This window comes from Pristis pectinata, chromosome 9, assembly GCF_009764475.1.
Source record: "Pristis pectinata isolate sPriPec2 chromosome 9, sPriPec2.1.pri, whole genome shotgun sequence".
Taxonomy (NCBI): domain Eukaryota; kingdom Metazoa; phylum Chordata; class Chondrichthyes; order Rhinopristiformes; family Pristidae; genus Pristis; species Pristis pectinata.
In genome coordinates, this window is record NC_067413.1 from 96,396,808 (window position 1) to 96,414,982 (window position 18,175).

Sequence of the window (18,175 nt, forward strand, 5' to 3'; positions counted from 1 at the left end):
TTATCACTATGGGATAGAAGCTGTCCTTGAGCCTGGTGGTATGTGCACTCAGGCTCCTATATCTTCTGCCTGATGGGAGAGGAGAGAAGAGAGAATGACCCGGGTGGGTGGGGTCTTGGATTATGCTGGCTGATTCACCAATGCAGCGAGAGGTATAGACAGAGTTCATGGAGGGGAGGCTAGTTTCCTCGATATGCTGAACAGTGTCCACAATTCTTTGAAGCATTATGTACATCTTCCACAGTATAGTATTGCTATTGGTTTATAATTGTCACTTGTACCGAGGTACAGTGAAAAACTTGTCTTGCATACCGTTCGTACAGGTCAATTCATTACACAGTGCAGTTACATTGAGTTAGTACAGAGTGCATTGGTGTAGTACAGGTAAAAACACTAACAGTACAGAGTAAAGTGTCACAGCTACAGAGAAAGTGCACTGTGATAAGGTGCAAGGTCACAACAAGGTAGATCGTGAAGTCATAGTCCATCTCATCGTATAAGGGAACCAATAGTCTTATCACAGTGGGGGAGGAGCTGTCCTTAAGTCTGGTGGTATGTGCCCTCGGGCTCCTGTATCAGACTTCTGATAATGACCTCTGTAAATGGCTACTTTCTTGGAATTCCAACTGAATTGTTACCAAATTGTCAGAGGATCAAGAAAGTCCATGTGAAAATGCAGAGCCTTTGATTATTTGTCTTGAAATCATTGATGCAGGAGCTGAAAGTTGATATGGATGCTTCTTATCATGTTACATCATGGATCGACTTGATAATGAATGGATAACATCCCAGTATACATAACTGGCAATTCAACAGCTGCAGCAGAAGATGAGATTTAAAGGAGTAAGAATGGAGAATGCCGGAAATGCTCAGCGGGCAGCGTTTGTAGAGAGTGAAACAAAGTCCAGGTTGATGATCTTTCTTAAGAATGGGGAGAAGTGAGTAAACAGGAATATTTATATTTGCATCGAAAGGGCAGGGATAGAGAAAACAAAGGAAAACCAGAGAAGATAGATGACACAGATTGGTGTTGCCCAGGAGAGGAAACTAAATGTTTGTTATGGCAACTTGTCTGTCTGGAGGTGGTGTATATACGGGGAGAACAGAGGAGCAGTAAGGAGAGAGAAAAGCCGACTGGGATTTGTGAGCTACAGGACACAGCAGCTGCTGGAAATCTGAAATGAAGGAGAATGCTGGGAAAGTCCAGCAGGTCGGATAGTACCCATGGGGGGAGAAAAACTGAGTTACATTAGAACTGGCCAGGGACTGAACAAAAAAACTGCTGATGCTCAAAATCTGAATAAAAACAAACACAAATGCTGGAAACACTTAGTAGATCAGGCGGCAACGATGAAGGGAGAAATGGAGCTAAAGCCCTGGGTTGACAGTTCCCCACCTTGGGAGGTCATTAATAAATGTAAATACTGCCTGAACTGTCCTGTTCTTGAGTACAAACATGCAATGTTCGTAGTCAAGGGAGGTTGATGGGGTAAGGGTTGACGTTTCCACAGATGCTGCCAGACCTAATGGGTTTCCAAACATTCCCCTTTATTTCCAATTTCCAGCAACTGCTGGGTTCTGTATTTCTACAGGCCTGTATCTATTTCCTCCATTCCAGCTCTCCAGACAGATTAGATGCCATTAACAAAGCCTCTCCTGGTTGACATCATCTGCTTTCTCTTGGTAATCACTTTATTCCATTCATTTTCCCACTGCTTCCCCTTCTCTGCAAGTTCAAACACTCCTAAACTTTCCAAGTTCTGTTTATCAAGCTGAAAAGTTAACTCTGTTTCTCTCTCCCCAGATGTTGCTTGATCTGCTGAGTATTTCCAGCATTTTCTGTTTTTATTTCAGACTTACAGCATCTGATTCTCCGAGGCCAATCATATAGGACTTTTGATTGAATGGTGTGATGAATAATTGAGAGGAGGTTTTTGCACAGTTGACTGGCTGGGAGTGAAATTGGTATATTCCGTGAAAAACTTCTATGTTGCGTTCCCTCCAAACAGGTTATGCCATATGTAATTGCACCGAGGTAGTAAGAAGAAAACAGAATGCAGAATATAGTGTTACAGTTACAGAGGAAGTACAGTGCTGGTAGACAAATAAAGTGTAGCGGCAGCGATGACGTAGATTGGGAAATCAAGAGTTCAAGAGTTCATCTTTTAGCAAATGAGAAGTCTTCCCAAGAGTCTGATAATGGCGGGATAGGAGCTGTCCTTCAGTCCGGTGGTTCGTGCTCTCAGGCTTTTATACCTTCTCCCCAGTGGGAGAGGGCAGAAGGGAGAATGACCGGGGTGGGAGGTGTCCTTGAGTATGTTGGCTGATTTCCCGAAGCAGTGAGAAGTGTAGACAGAGTCAATGGAGGGGAGGTTGGTTTGCATAATGAGCTGATTGTGGTAACTATTATACTGAAGTTAGGTTGTGGATAAAATAATAACAGAAAACAATGGAAATACTGATTAGGCTGGGCACTGTGTGTGTACAGAGACATATAACTAATGGTTCAGGTCAAGACTTTCCATCAGAATTGGGAACAGCTTGAAGTTAAAATGGGCTGCGTTCACAACTCTCTGCAATTTCTTGTGGTTATTGAAACTTATTCAATGTCTGGATTAATGCTGGTGATCCATGCTGGTTTGATCCTTTTTTTAAATATAGCCCTTATGATACCACAGAACAGCTTGCTGAACAATTTCAGAGAGCAGTTAAGAATTAACAACATTCCTGTGAATCTGGAGTAACATATACCCCAGATCAGATGAAATGGCAGATTCCCTCCACCAAAGGGCATTAATGAACCTATGGAGTGCTTGCAACTATCCAATAGAGTTATGGTCATCATTACTGAAACTCGTGTGTTTTTTTGATTCAGATTTTTCAATTAACTGAATTTAAATTCCTCAGCTGGACTTGAACTCACATTAGTAATTGTTAATCCAAGTCTCTGGAATACTGATCCAATAAGTTTAACCACTGCAGCACTATTTGGTTGCATGCATTTCTGGCTACACTTTGTGGTTGGTCTTGCTAGTCATGGCTGGTGCATCTATCTCAGCCCCAGTCACTTCAAAGGGGTCACTAACCTGGATGGAAAAGTAAATGAAAGTAAGTACTTGTGTTTTTTGTATTATAATGAGTATTGTGACAATGGCTAACACAAGGGGGCATGATTTTAAGGTGATTAGAGGAAGATATAAGGGGGATGTCAGAGTTAAGTTTTTTACACAGACAGTGGTGGGTGCGTGGAACGCACTGCCGGCAGAGGTTGTGGGGGCAGATACATTCGGGACAATTAAGAGACTCCTAGATAGCCACATGAATGATTGAAAAGTAGGGGGCTACGTGAGAGGGAAGGGTTAGGTAGGTCTTAGAGCAGCATAAAATGTTGACACGACATTGTGGGCCAAAGGGCCTGTACTGTGCTGTAGTGTTCTATGTTCCATGTTCTATGATATTTTAATTAATTTGTGTCCATTAAATGTGCTTTTGCATAATTATCTTTTTTAAAATATTTACATATATTTAAACTTTTTAAATGTCCGTGATCATCACAGATATTTAGAAACTATGAAAAGTCCTTGGCCAATATGAGCATTCATCGGGTCTTCAGGACAATGTCCAACAGGACCCTGGCACCTGAGACCAAGTCATTGGTTGTGGAGATTGTTTCACTTCAAACTCAGTTATTTGGATGCAAAAGGGCTGAAGGTGACAAGAGGCGATTGTTCTAAAAATGACACCAGTGATTATAAACAGAGGTTGTTGAATTCATTGTTGTGTCTAAAAGGGTGTAATGTGCCCAATCAAAAGATGCTTTCTTCAAGCTTCCACTGAGCTTCATTAGAACGGTGTATGAGGGCAAGGGGAGAGGTCAAAGTGGGAGTGGAATAGGGAATTAATCGATTAGCATTAAACCTCTAGTTTTCTGACAACAGTTGCTGGTAGCTATTCTACTTTTGTCATTTTCAACTCCTGCAGGCCCATTTTTTATTTATTATATTGTCACATCACTTCCTTCTTCTGTTTTGCACCTTATCCCTTTTGTCATTTAATCACCTCCTTTCTTCCACCCCAAAGCCACCTTTTCCCTTCTGTTCCTTCCTGTCCTCCCACCTGTCTCTGCCTCTGTACTTGTTTTAACTTCAGGCTGTTCCCAATTCTGACGGAAGGTCTTGACCTGAACCATTAGTTATATGTCTCTGTACACACACAGTGCCCGGCCTAATCAGTATTTCCATCGTTTTCTGTTATTATTTTATCCACAACCTAACTTCACCACAATGTCTGTAGGTTCTTTTGTGTTCTTGTTTGCATGAGCAAGTAAATAGAGGTCGTGTTATGAAAGAATATCCTTTAATGAAGGCAGTAATTCTCAACTAAGTAGCAGTGTCTGGTGTAACAATGCATCAAAGCTGCACTGCATGGTGCACTTCATTCTTAAAGGTAGTCTTACACACACTGCACTGCTTTCCCTTCTAAAAATTAAAAAATAAACACATACAAACCATTAACCAGTTACATTTATGAATTTGTACGATCAGTTAACTATTTACATCAATATACAGTTGTAAATTCAACCAATTATGAATTCACTTATCTTTTTGGTCACTTTGTTCACTGAAGAATTCACTGCTAGCTGCACTTGACATCTGAAATATCTGCACCAGGTGCTAATGATTCCAATGGACCTCTTCTCACGCACATCTGATCTTACATTCTGTTCTGCAATTGTTGCTTTAATTGTGGTTCATAACTTTAAACACATTGTACTAGATATTCTGGATCATAATTTCCTTGTCATCACCCATATGCATGACATTGTCCACAGAAGCTCCACACAGAGGCTAATAATGCTTATTGATAACTACGGTTGTTATTACAATAGATTTGGTGAATTTGGTGAATTGCTGGATATCATTAACACAACTGCAACAGTCTTTACTTTGGTTGCTTCTTCATGCTTTCCTCCACGTTCATTCCACCTTGCATCTGACTCCCACTCTGACTCTCTGTAGACCCCGGATCCCAGACCTTTCCTCTTTACTGCAGTCACTTTGAAATCACAAAATCATCTCCTCTTACTTTCCTTTCTGAATTGTCTCCAAAGCTTTCAGTACTGGCCTGACTGTTTTCACCCTGTCATCTCCTGCTCTGCCTATGCTGTGTTGAGCCAGTGTTAGTAAGTTCAAGTCTGTTGTAACGTCCTTCAGAGGATCTTCAGAATTTTGTGCATGCTCCACTTTGCAATGACATTCTCTTTTAAAGCATCCAGTTTGGTTTGTGCTGATTCAGTCCATTCAACATTTTTTTAAATAGCAAGAACCTTGTAGACACTGAGATCTTCCCTAAAACATGTGCAGTTCTAGCTTCTAGAACCATAGAACCATAGAACACTACAGCACAGAAAACAGGACATTCAGCCCTTCTAGTCTGTGCCAAAACTTTATTCTGCTAGTCCCATTTACCTGTCCATAAACCAGTCCATAAACTTCCAGACCTCTCCCGTCCATGTATCTATCCAATTTATTCTTAGAACTTAAGAGTGACCCCACATCAGATGGCAGCCCACATCAGATGGCAGCCCATTCCACACTCCCACTGCTCTTTGAGTGAAGAAGTTCCCCCTAATGTTCCCCCTGAAGCTTTCCCCTTTCACCCTAAAGCCACATCCTCTCATACTATTTGGTATTGGTATTGGTTTATTATTGTCACTTGTACCAAGGTACAGTGAAAAACTTGTTTCGCATACTGATCATACAGGTCAATTCATTACACAGCGCAGTTACATTGAGTTAGTACAGAGTGCATTGAGGTAGTACAGGTAAAAACAATAACAGCACAGAGTAAAGTGTCACAGCTACAGAGAAAGTGCAGTGCAATAAGGTCAAGGTCACAACAAGGTAGATCATGAGGTCAGAGTCCATCTCATCGTATAAGGGAACCATTCAAGTTTGCCAGACTCGATCTCACCTCATTCAACACTTTGCTTCTCATTCTGTTTGTGGACTCAAGGAATGATACAGCACTTGTCCTAAAACTTCTATGAACTGGTTCTGACATGCTGTTCAGACAGATTACACACTTTTCATCTGAACCGCTTTCCATCAAAGTTTGTGAATAGTCCCATGATTCTAAAATAGCCAAGTCACCATGTTTTTGTCTTGGGCTAGTTATCATGGACTCCACTAGCCATAGACTCAGAACATCTTTTCCTTTAGAATACTTCACCCTGGTCTTATTCTCCAACTAGCTTATTATTTTGCTCTGGAGGTCTGTTGCTGAACCTCATGATTGCCTCTGTGTTCAGTGCCTTTTATCCGAGTATTTCCCTGTTATCACAGTGCAATACCTGCTTCAGTTGTTGAGCAGCAGCAAAGTAATCCGATGCCCAGCCCTTTTTGTCTGTTTCCTGAATAACCAGCACTGCAAACCCATGACTTGAAGAATGCCCTCAGAGTTCTCTTTTGCCCATGAAGATATATCCCTTGTTCATATTACCCAAACCCACTTCTAGAGAGAGCATGCACCCATTTACTGTCATGCTGCCTCACTGCGGCCCTTGGCTCTGTACCCACTTGACTTCCCTTTGGCTTCCTTCATGTACAATGTCTGCATTCCTAGCTCCTTGAAGTAAGTAATAGTCTTTACCTGGTTAGCTGTCTTTTCAGCCCAGGCTTCACATTCCTCGTCAGATGAACTGTCATCAGATTCTATCTGCAGCACCACTCTGAGTACCACCCCTGCCTTCATGGAGAAAGCTGCCTACATTTACCACACTCTCATCCTGGGTTGCATGTTATTTCTTTGTTCCAGGTGATTGCATAATGCCATTGACCAAGTGTTGTCTCTAGATACCTCACTTGACTTGTAGCCTGTAAATTCTGGTCTGCCAGTAACTGCAAGCTGGAGACTCCCAAGCCCACCTCTCCAGTGGTCTGCTTGGGCAGCGCCAGTGGACCACAAAGTGTGACTGACTCCCGGATCTCCTCACAAACGAATGCTATGATTCTTTCAGAAACATAGTAGTTCAATCCAGTCTAGTTTATAGCCATTTTGTCCATAAATGGCAACTGAATCCATCCAACCTTTTCAGAGATCCAGCAGTTCACTCGTCCTGTAACTCCTCCTCCATTTTGTGTCCAAATCATTTTGCTCTGCCTTAATATTAAGTGCTTGAAGTATTGCAGATACAGTTCTTTACCTTCTAAAGACCAACTTCATATCAGAGTGTGTATTTGTAGTTGCTTCCTCAATCAAAATGATGGCTTTAGATATACTGTTGTTAAAAACCCTTCATGGGTGTTGCAATAATGCCATGAAGTATTTCAGTTCCACACCCTCATTGATACACCAGTGGAACTGTTCAGTAACCTTACTTCTTGTATTCTAAGCCATACCGGGACTGCCAGAGTTATCGACTTCCTTCAGTGATTTACACCCCGATGCAATATGAATTACCCTGTGATAGTAACGTCACCAGGCCATCTCAGACGGGCACTCTGAGGCTGGGAGGATCCCATAACATCCATGGCAAAGCCTCCCCCCTTCTGTACTCAGGAAACCTGGTGATTTCCTGCTCAACCCACGAGAGAAGATCACAGTCCCATTACCATCTCTTTGTGCATGTTCTTCAGTTGTCCCATCGGAATAGTATCCTGAATGAACTTGCCTCAATTTTTCAAGCACCAACTGTATATAGGTGTCCAGAACATTATCTCAAATGTTAAATAAAACAGAAAATATTGGAAACGCTCAGCAGGTCAGGCAGTATCTGTGAAAAGAGAAACAGAATTAATATTTCAGGTCTTAGACCTTTTTGTCAGATTTGGGAAAGAAAAATTTTTAAAAATAGTTTGAAGTTGCAGAGGAGGTGGTGAGGGGGATGGATAGGACAGAGGGAATATCTGTGATAAGGTGAGACCAGGTTACTGTGGGATGAGTTGTGGGAATCCGCTGTTCAAATGGGTAGTTAATGAGTGATAACACAGACTAAACAAGAGTAGTGTGTTGCTAATAGCAGGGCTGTGGGACATGCTCAACGGGTCAGACTACATTAATGGAGAGAGAAAAACTAAACCAATATCCCAACTAGATGATTTGCATTGGAAATGCTGATTCTGACACAAACAGAGAAGATGAGTTACCTTAAGTTGGAGAATTTGATATTGAATTTGGAAGGCTGCAATATTCCCAGATGGAAGTTTTCACCAGATCCTCAGACCTTGTAATAATTTGTAGTGTTAGCAGACTCACCAACATCTCATTGCTCTGACCCTACCAGCAACAACAATATTGCCTTTCTCTGAGTCATAGAGCCATAGAGTACAGCGGCATAGAAACAGGCCCTTTGGCCCATCTAGTCCATGCCGACCTAATCTTCTGCCTAGTCCCATCTACCTGCACCCGGACCATATCCCTCCAAACCCCTCCCATCCATGTACATCCAAACTTCTCTTCAATGTTACAATTGAACCCACATTTACCATTTCTGCTGGCAGTTCATTCCACACTTGCACCACCCTCTGAGTGAAGAAGTTTCCCCTCAGATTCTTTTTAAATATTTCACTTTTCACCCTAAATTTATGTCCTCTAGTCCTGGTCTACCCAACCTGAGGGGAAAAAGCCTGCATGCATTCACCCTATCTATACCCCTCATAATTTTGTATACTCCCCTCATTCTCCTGCGCTCCAGGGAATAAAGTCCTAACCTATCCAACCTTTCCTTATAACTCAGGTCCTCAAGTCCCAGCAACATCCTTGTAAATTTTCTCTGCACTCTTTCAATCTTATATCAATAAGATTGAAAAAGTGCAGAGAAAATTTACAAGGATATTGTAAATTTTGATATTGATATCTTTCCTGTAGGTAGGTGACCAGATCTGCACACAATACTCTAAATTCAGCTTCACCAACATCTTGTACAACTTCAACATAACATTCCAACTCCTGCACTCAATGCCCTGATTTATGAAGGCCAAAGTGCCAAAAACTCTCTTTATGACCCTATCTACCTGTGACACAACTTTCAAAGAACTATGGATCTGTATCCTCAGGACCTTCTGTTCTACCACACACCTTAGAGCCCTACCATTCACTGTGTAAGTCCTTCTTGCACATTGCTCTAATCTTTGTCCTTCCTGGAGTCTCAACAATATTGTCTCTCCTCAGAAACTCACACACTGAATGGCTGAGTCTACTCTTACTTCTTGGGTTCCCTAACGTGGTCGATATATCCACTCCCTGCCATCATCACTGCTTGCCTTAGTGAATCCAGTCTCTACATTTTTGCATTAGATGCTATTTCCTTAAGCAACAGCATCCCAGACTCAACACCACTGTATTGGCCGAAGGTTTCACCGTCATGCTGCTTGCATAAGCAGCAGTTAGTGCACATTGTACTCTCCCCTCACCCCACCTAACAGTCTCCCATTTAACATTTGTGTGCCATTTTTCTTTTAACTACTCTAGAACTGCAGGCAATGAAAGAGCAGTAGGAAGGTGTGACAATGAAGATACACCTTCATTCATTTTCACACTTGCAGGTGGCAGCTCAGACGCTGAGACAGTGTGTAGTTTTCACAATGGGATAGAGGTGGGATCCACTGTTGCTATATTTTTAGGCACAAGAAACCTGCAACCAAGGGGCAGGGCTCACACCAAGCAACTTCCAGGAGATTGAGATCACTTTCCTACAAAAGACTCTGAAATGTGAAATGTTTGGTACATGGGAAAGCATGTCAGAAAGACTGTTCGCTCCCATGGAGCGTGGAGAACTCTGCCACTAACTTGGCAGAAAGTTTTTGGCAGAACTTGGAACACAGATTTTCCAACATGGAAGTGGTGGGCAACTCCTTTTCCAAACCTGTAGGCTCAACTGCAATGTATCACCTGGTGGTTGATGCCGCAGCATCTATTGGAGTACGTAGGATAGACATCTAACATTTAAGTAGAAGTTCCAACAGCTTCCATGATGGCTGTGGATTACAGTGTACAAAGTAGTTTGCAGGGTTTTAAGGCTATCTATCAGTTGGCATCCAACAGATTGCTAGGATTGTTGAAGAGTTATCCATGGGAGGGTAGCAATGGGTCAGGGATCACAACCTGCTTTCGTTTCTCATGATGACAGCACTTCTCCTTCGACACTGCCATCCTGTCAGAATTCTTGCACTTGTCAATCAGCTGGCTCAGACTTTTGCTACACATGCTGAGATGATGTGGGCTGCAGGCAGGCCTTCTGCTCAAGGCCACCAAGGAGTACCAAGGCAGGCAAAGGCACGAGAAACTTGGCCACTGAGGAAATGGACACAAATGATTAATTGACGTTAGTGTGCAGTATGACATGCTTTGATTTAGAAGTCTGGTTTGGTAAGTTCATTTCATGGGAGATTTCATTTGTTCCTTTTGATCAAGTGGCCATTATGATGAACAATTTCACAGAGGACGATGGCAGTTGCTGATTTCTTACTTGCATGAGTTCCTCATGGAGAACCTGGGCAGGTTGTCTCCTCCTCTCCACAGTCTTCACCTCCTACTCGTCATCCATCTAATCATCATATAGCTGGTGGCAAGGGCCAGCCCTCATGATGGTGCGCTGGTGCTGCAATCAACAACCGACCAAAAGTCTCGACGTTGTACTGGAGTGCTCCCCAGTGACTTCCATGCTGCCAGAACATTGTTTCAGCATGCCACTGATCTGTTCTGTCACATTTCGGGAGGCGGTATGGCTTTCACTGGATAGTGCTGTACACACATATCATTGGTCATGTTGACAATAGGCGTGAGTGCTTGTTTTTTGTGGTAGCTCAAGTTAAACTGGTGCAAGGATCTGCACAGATTGAAGGCATCATGACACTTCATGGTGCACTGCCTCAAGTCACATTGGAGCTGGATACCGAGAAAATGGAATCCCTTTAGTTATACTATGAGATGGAGTTGATATCCAGCATTGTAAAGCAATGAGTGTACAGTAAATGGTACCATGCGCCATGGGGAAGGCTGCATTCCTAGAAAACCCAAATGATCTGTCTACCTGCTACTCTATGGCAAGAGAGGACGGTGATAATAATAGATAACCACAAAAAACAATGGATGGCATACAACCAATGTCAATGCGGTTGTTGCCCTGCTTTGAGTTTACAATTTGTAGCAGCAAGATGATAGTGAGAACATCCTTATTGACTTGCAGGCGTCTTGCACGTTGTTACTCACTGAGGTAGTAGAATTTCCTGGGCAGATGTGGGCTCCTTCCCTCTTTCTCTTCTTTTTTTCAGTGGTTTGTCTTGCTCTGTGTACCCTCTGCTTCTCCCAATTCTGCTGTACACCAAGTCTGGGAGCAGTTAGATTTTGCAGAAGAAGTCTTGACATCAGGATTAGTCAACCAGCACGTTTTATCTCACTCCCTGTAGACTTCTGCAACTTTAGAGAACTATGTAAAGCACCGAACACTTGTAGAATTGTAACAACCACCAAAATCATCATTTATCAATTAACCCTTCGAGAGCTGATGATTCCTACTGGTCAATCTGCTGGTGGAAATGCACAGTTAAGAGGAGGTGTCGGCTGGACCATTGGTAGTTCTGTGTGCTGATTGTCATGATGATTAACCTGCTCTGCAGACTTACAGGAGATGTTCATCACACACACCAATACAATGTCCTGTGCAATGCACTCCACAGATTTTCACCAGGGCTGAGTGCAACTGATTGCAAAATGTGAACAGTTGTTTAAATTATACAAAATAGGATTGCAGTTAATATGACATAAGAGAATCTTTGTAATTAACACATATGATAATGAAAGAAGAATTGTGCCCGTTGCTTAATTCAGATGGCTGTCAGTAATACGCTTAGATTGTATAGTTATTTCTTGCAAATTCTTATTTTCTAAAACAAGATCCTTTTTCAGAGAGCAGTGGTCATATTGACTCATTACTACCATCGGGGAGAAGGTACAGGAGCCTGAAGACCCACATTCAACGATTTAGGAACAGCTTCTTCCCCTCTGCCATCAGATTTCTGAATAGTCCATGAACACTACTTTGTTATTTTTTTGCACTATTTATTTATTTTGTAATTAATAGTAATTTTAAGTCTTTGCACTGTACCGCTGCCGCAAATTTCACGACATACAAGTCAGTGATAATAAACCTTATTCTGACATAAGCCGGTTGTATATTTGACCAGGTATATGAGTATATTCCTTTTATTACATACTTATATGTCCTCCTTTGGAATATTAGGCCATTTTTCCCATCTCAAAATTGATCTCCGGACCACAAGATATGAGATTTATCCTAAGTTTGCTGATCTCAGCCTAGTGCACTAAAATTGGCTCCTGTACTTCTGAGAAAGAGATGGTAAAATCAGCCAGTAATCTACTGCTTCTGTCAATACTGAACTCCACTACAGTACCTCCTGCACTGGAATAGCTGGCTGATGGTCAGTGCTGACATTTAGGTGAAAATGATGGAGAAATGGTAGGAGAACAATATGTTATCACTGAAGTTGCTTTACAGCAAAAAGATTAAGATTAAGATATCACATGTACTCCGAAACACACAGTGAAATCCATCTTTTGCGTAGAGTGTTCTGTGGGCAGCCCGCAAGTGTCGCCGCACTTCTGGCGCCAACATCGCGCGCCCACAACTTCCTAACCCGTACGTCCTTTTTTTGGAATGTGGGAGGAAACCGGAGCACCCGGAGGAAACCCACGCAGACACAGGGAGAACGTACCAACTCCTCACAGACAGTGGCCGGAATTGAACCCGGGTCGCTGGCGCTGTAAAAGCGTCACGCTAACCGCGACGCTACCGTGCCTGCGTCTTTATGACAGAACGATTCAAACCTGGTGAAAGTAAAAAGAGTTGACTAAAATAAAGTTCTTTATGATGCCTTAGGCCTACTGTGTGTGTATGTGTGTGTGTGTGTGTGTGTGTGTGTGTGTATTCAACGTGATATTTTTGTCTCTATTTACCGCAGCTACCTCATCCTTGAATTCTCAAATACAGCAACTTCAACATCTTCAGCAGCTGCAACAGCAACAAGGACAACAGCAACCACAACAGAACCACCAGCTGCCTGGCCAGCAGGCATCATCCCCTCAGAAACAAAGCCAGTCCCCAGGGCAAGGCCTCCATTCACCACTGACTCCAACCAATCCCCTTCAGGTATGGCAGTTTAATTCAATGGAAGGGAATAATGTGTGTGTTCTGTGTGGCGATTTAATTCAATGGAAGAGCATACTGTATGGTGGCGATGTTCCTGATCAGCTAGATTGGCAGAGTTAAAATGATGAGCTTGAAAATAGACTCCAAGGTGCGTGTTCCAGGTGCGTTTGGATTTAACCTCAATTTCAAATTGGATTTAACCTCAATTTGCCTGATAGGGTGGGGGAGGCAAATTCAATGGGGGATTTTAAGAGGGGCTTGGATGGGCACATGAATGAGAGGAAAATGGAGGTATATGGGCATCCTGTAGGTAGGAGGGATTAGCTATGTCGGCACAACATTGTGGGCCGAAGGGCCTGTTCTGTGCTGTACTGTTCTATGTTCTATATTCTTGTTCAAACATCAGAACAGAGTAATTTCAGATTCTAAGCTGGTCCGTTATAAAATTGAAGCTAATGTCAGTTCAAGGAAGATTGTGGCAGTTTCCTACTTACATACTGCATTTATTAAGAGATTTTGAACTTTTAAGAATTAGTTTATGGGACATCGACATATTTATTGCCCATTTCTAGATGCTCTTAAAAGTAACGGCAATGTGATCATTAACTTACTAGACTGGTATCCAGAGGTGTGAACTATTGATCTGGAAATTTGGATTTGAGTCCCAGTACTGCAGCTGTGAAATTTACATTCAGTTCATTAAATAAATCTTGAATAAAAGAATTGTCTCAGTGATGGTGCCTATGAAACTGTTGGATCAACATAAAATCTCGTCTGGTTCCCAATGTCCTTCAGGGAAGGAAATCTGCCAATTTTATTTTATCTGGCATATATGCGACTACCCCGAGCAAGCCACTCAGGACAGGGAGAAGTAGACATGCAGAATAAAAGGCTGCCTTCTCAGCTATAGTCACATCCATTGCAGTTGTGTGGTGATGGTACTCCCACAGTTGAGAGTTCCAATATTTCGACCCAGCAACAATAAAGGAACATTGATGTACTTCCAAGTCAGGATGTTGGTTCCGAAATACTGACGGAACTGAGAACAGCACACTGCATGTATATATATGTGGATCTCCAAAGAAACAGAGAAGGAAATTGAGTGAATTTCTTCTATTGACCTGGCATTTTGGTGGCCTGGCTGTGATAATGTCACCATGGTTTTATAACAAATCCTACCTACCAAGTGAACACATTCTCATACAAGTGTATGTAAGTCATTGGCATTTAACCACAACATTCTATGTAGATCAGGTAATAGAGCTTTTGTGTCAAATTGTCGAGAATTTTGACATGGTAACTAGTTTACTGAAGCACCTAGTCTGCTGCAAAAGCAGGCTTTGCATTCAAAAGCCACACGCATGATTTTCTGTGAGAACTGATACTGGACTTGGTGCATCAAACAAGAGGGCACAGCTGAAGAATTTTGTGGATCAGGATATTCACAGCTTTTTCTTGATAGCATGTCAGCTGAATGAAAGTGAGTATGCCATATGTATCCTCTTTTCATCATGCTGCTAGACCACCAGATTGTGACAAGGAACAGCAGAAAGATATTTCTGAAAACTTCAGAGCTGCTTCAACAGCTTGATTTTTCAGACCTGTTGTCTCTTAAGTGAAAAGAAAGTTACTACACCCAACAATCTGGTTTCAGAGTGCCTACTTAACAAGAGACACTGAAAGCTTGTAGTCAACAAGACGAGCTGATGTGTGTGATCATTGCCTTGGGAAAGGATCTCCAGAAATTCTAGAGAGTTTTACTGAGGATCCCTTACTGGTGACTTCAGTCATTTTGACACCACAAACTACATTAAAATCTTTCTTTTGGTAGGGAAATCGAGAACCAAGAGACATGATATAAAGTTAGAGCCTAGTTATTCTGGAGTAAAATCAGCAAATACTTTTTTACACAAAGGTTAGTGGGATCTGGACAGACTTTTCAGAAGATATCAGACACTGCAGCAATGGAGATTTCAAGTTAGAAATCAATGTTTATCTATTAGGTGTTGTCAAGGGATTCAGAACAGCAAGGACAAATAAGGTTGAGCTACAGGATGAGAAAGAATCAAGTTGAATGGCAAACTAGGCTTGAAATGTTGATGAGTCCACTTCATTTTCTGAATCATATATATTAATGACTTAGGTACGAAATGTAGGAAGTTATGCTGAGTAAGTTTGAGTATAAAAGTTGTGAAGTCACAGTGCAGTTGTACAGGATGCACTTGGAGTATTGGAGTATTGTGTTCAGTTTTGGTCACCCTGCTCTCGAAAAGATGTTATTAAACCAGAAAGAGTGCAGAAAAGATTTACAAGGATGCTGCCAGGACTTGAGGGACTGAGTTATAGGGAGAGGTTGGACAGGCTAGGACTATTCCTTAGAGCATTGGAGACTGATGGGTGATCTTATGGAGGTGTATAAAATCACGAGGGGGCATAGATAGGGTGAATGCACTCAGTCTTTTTCCCAGAGTTGAAGTATCAAGAACTAGAGGGCATAGGTTTAAGGTGAGAGGGGGAAAGATTTAAGAGGACCTTGATGGGCAACTTTTTCACACAAAGGGTGGTATCTATGTGGAATCAGCTGCCAGAGGGAAGTGGTTGAGGCAGGTACAACAACAACTTACGGTAGCGTAGTGGTTAGCACGATGCTATTACAGTGCCAGCGATCGGGTTCGATTTCCCGTCGCTGTCTGTAACGGAGTTTGTACGTTTCTCCCGTGTCTGGCGTGGGTTTCCACCGGGTGCTCCAGTTTCCTCCCACATTCTAAAGACGTACAGGTAGGTTAATTTGGGGGTTAAAATGGCGGCGCAGACTCGTTTGGGCCGGAAGGGCCTGTTACCATGCTGTAAATTAAAATTTAAAAAAAAAATTTTAAAAACTTTAAAAGACAGTTGGACAGGTACCTGGATAGGAAAGGTTTAGAAGGTTATGGGCCAAATGCTGGCAAATCTTGGTGGGGCATCTTGGCCGGCATGGACCAGTTGGATCGAAGGTCTGCTTCTGTGCTGTATGACTCTATGACTCTAAGTTTGTGGATGACACGAAAATTGGGGGCGTTGTGGATAGCGAGGGAGGTTGTCGAAGGGTAGAGCAGGAGATAGATCAGTTGGAAAGCAACGTAGAACATCGGCAGATGGAATTTAAATCCCGACAAGTGCGAGCTGATGCATTTTCAGAAGTCAAATGGGGTAGCACGTATACAGTAAGTGGGTGCCAAGATGAACAGAGAGACCTAGTGGTCCAAGTCCATAATTCCCCTGAAAGTGACAACACAATGGCGTGATGAAGAAGCCATCAGTCATGCTTGCCTTCATTGTTCAGGGCACAGAATAAAAGAGTTGGCATATTATGCTGCAACTTTACGAAACACTGGTTAGGCTGCAATTGCTGTATTGTGTGTAGTTCCAGTCATCACACTGTAGGAAGAATATGATTGCATTGGAGAAAGTGCAGAAGAGATTCACCAGGATGCTGCCTGGATTGGAGGACTTTAGTTATGGTGAAAAGTTGCACAGACTGGGCTTAGGAAGCTGAGGGGTGACCTGAGAGAAGTCCAAAAGATTATGAAAGGCATAGATATGGTTGATAGTAAAAATCTTTTTCTCACAGTAGGGGTATCAAAAGCAAGAGGGCATAGGTTTAAGGAGAGAGGAAGGAATTTTGAAGAGGATCTGAGGGGAAGGTTTTTTGCACAGAGAGGTTGATATTGGAATTGGTTTATTATTGTCACCTGTACCAAGGTACAGTGAAAAACTTGTCTTGCATACCAGGACAAGATAAGGTAATGATTTCTTTATTAGTCACATGTACATCAAAACACACAGTGAAATACATCTTTTGCATAGAGTGTTCTGGGGGCAGCCCACAAGTGTCGCCACGCTTCCGGCGCCAACATAGCACACCCACAACTTCCTAACCTGTACGTCTTTGGAATGTGAGAGGAAACCGGAGCACCCAGAGGAAACCCACACAGACACAGGGAGAACGTACAAACTCCTTACAGACGGTGGCCGGAATTGACCCCGGGTCTCTGGTGCTGTAATAGCGTTACACTAATCGCTACACTACCGTGCCTGCCCTCAGGAATAGTAAAGGGAAACAATAACTGGTAAAGGGAAATAATCCCATTCATACAGATCAATTCATTACACAGTGCATTGAGGTAAAACAATAACAGAATGCAGAATAAAGTGTTACAGTTACAGAGAAAGTGCAGTGCAGTTAGACAATAGACAATAAGGTCTAGAAGGACAATAGGTAGAATGTGCTCCCTGAGGAAATGGTGGAAACAGATACAACTACTGTTTAATTGGCATTTAAACAGACACTTAAAAAGGCAAGACATAGAGGAAATGGTCCTACTGCAGGCAAATGGGCTTCATGTAGATGGGTAAAACAGGTCGGCGTGGATTCGGTGGGGCGGCAGAACCTGTTCTGTCTGTAGACTAGGACTCTTTTAAACAATAAAAATGACTCGTGAAAATATACTGGCCCAGCTCCTTAAACCAATGTAGTAGCAAAGCTGCTTTAAACTCAGAATTAATCTCCTGACCCTTCAAACATTAACAACTCTCCACCATTTCTAACAATCTAACTTAAGCCAAGCCAAGGTCCCCTGCAAGACCAAAGTAATATTTTGTTCTTTAGAAGTTTACCCTTTGAACTAAATCTAGAATCCTGTTTGAGAAACAAAGGACTGCAGATGCTGGAATCCAGATGAAAATATATCTTTTCATCTGGAATCCTGTTTGTTTTCACCATAACTGTAATTCATATGATGAACCTTTGGAAAGAAATGCACCATAACATATTGTTCTTTCACCACTAGTTACAGTTCTGCTTCCTGCAGAATATAGATATATTCCGCATTAGTTTTGCCTGCATACAAGTGAATACATGGACACTATTCCCAATATACATTGAGAACTGGTTGCAATAACTTAACACACCCCTATGCTCCTAATCCTCATGCATGCCATGCCAGAATTAAGTTTTTAAGTTTAAGT

At 42.2% G+C, this 18,175-nt stretch overlaps 1 protein-coding gene across 1 annotated transcript in view; it reads left to right on the forward strand.

The window, feature by feature from the left end:
• Positions 1–18,175, forward strand: part of pou6f2 (POU class 6 homeobox 2) — a 473,064-nt gene that overhangs the window by 310,073 nt on the left and 144,816 nt on the right. The window contains exon 5 of the mRNA XM_052022624.1: positions 12,981–13,168. Within this exon, the coding sequence (XP_051878584.1) occupies positions 12,981–13,168 (188 nt within the window). The remainder of the gene's footprint in view (positions 1–12,980; positions 13,169–18,175) is intronic.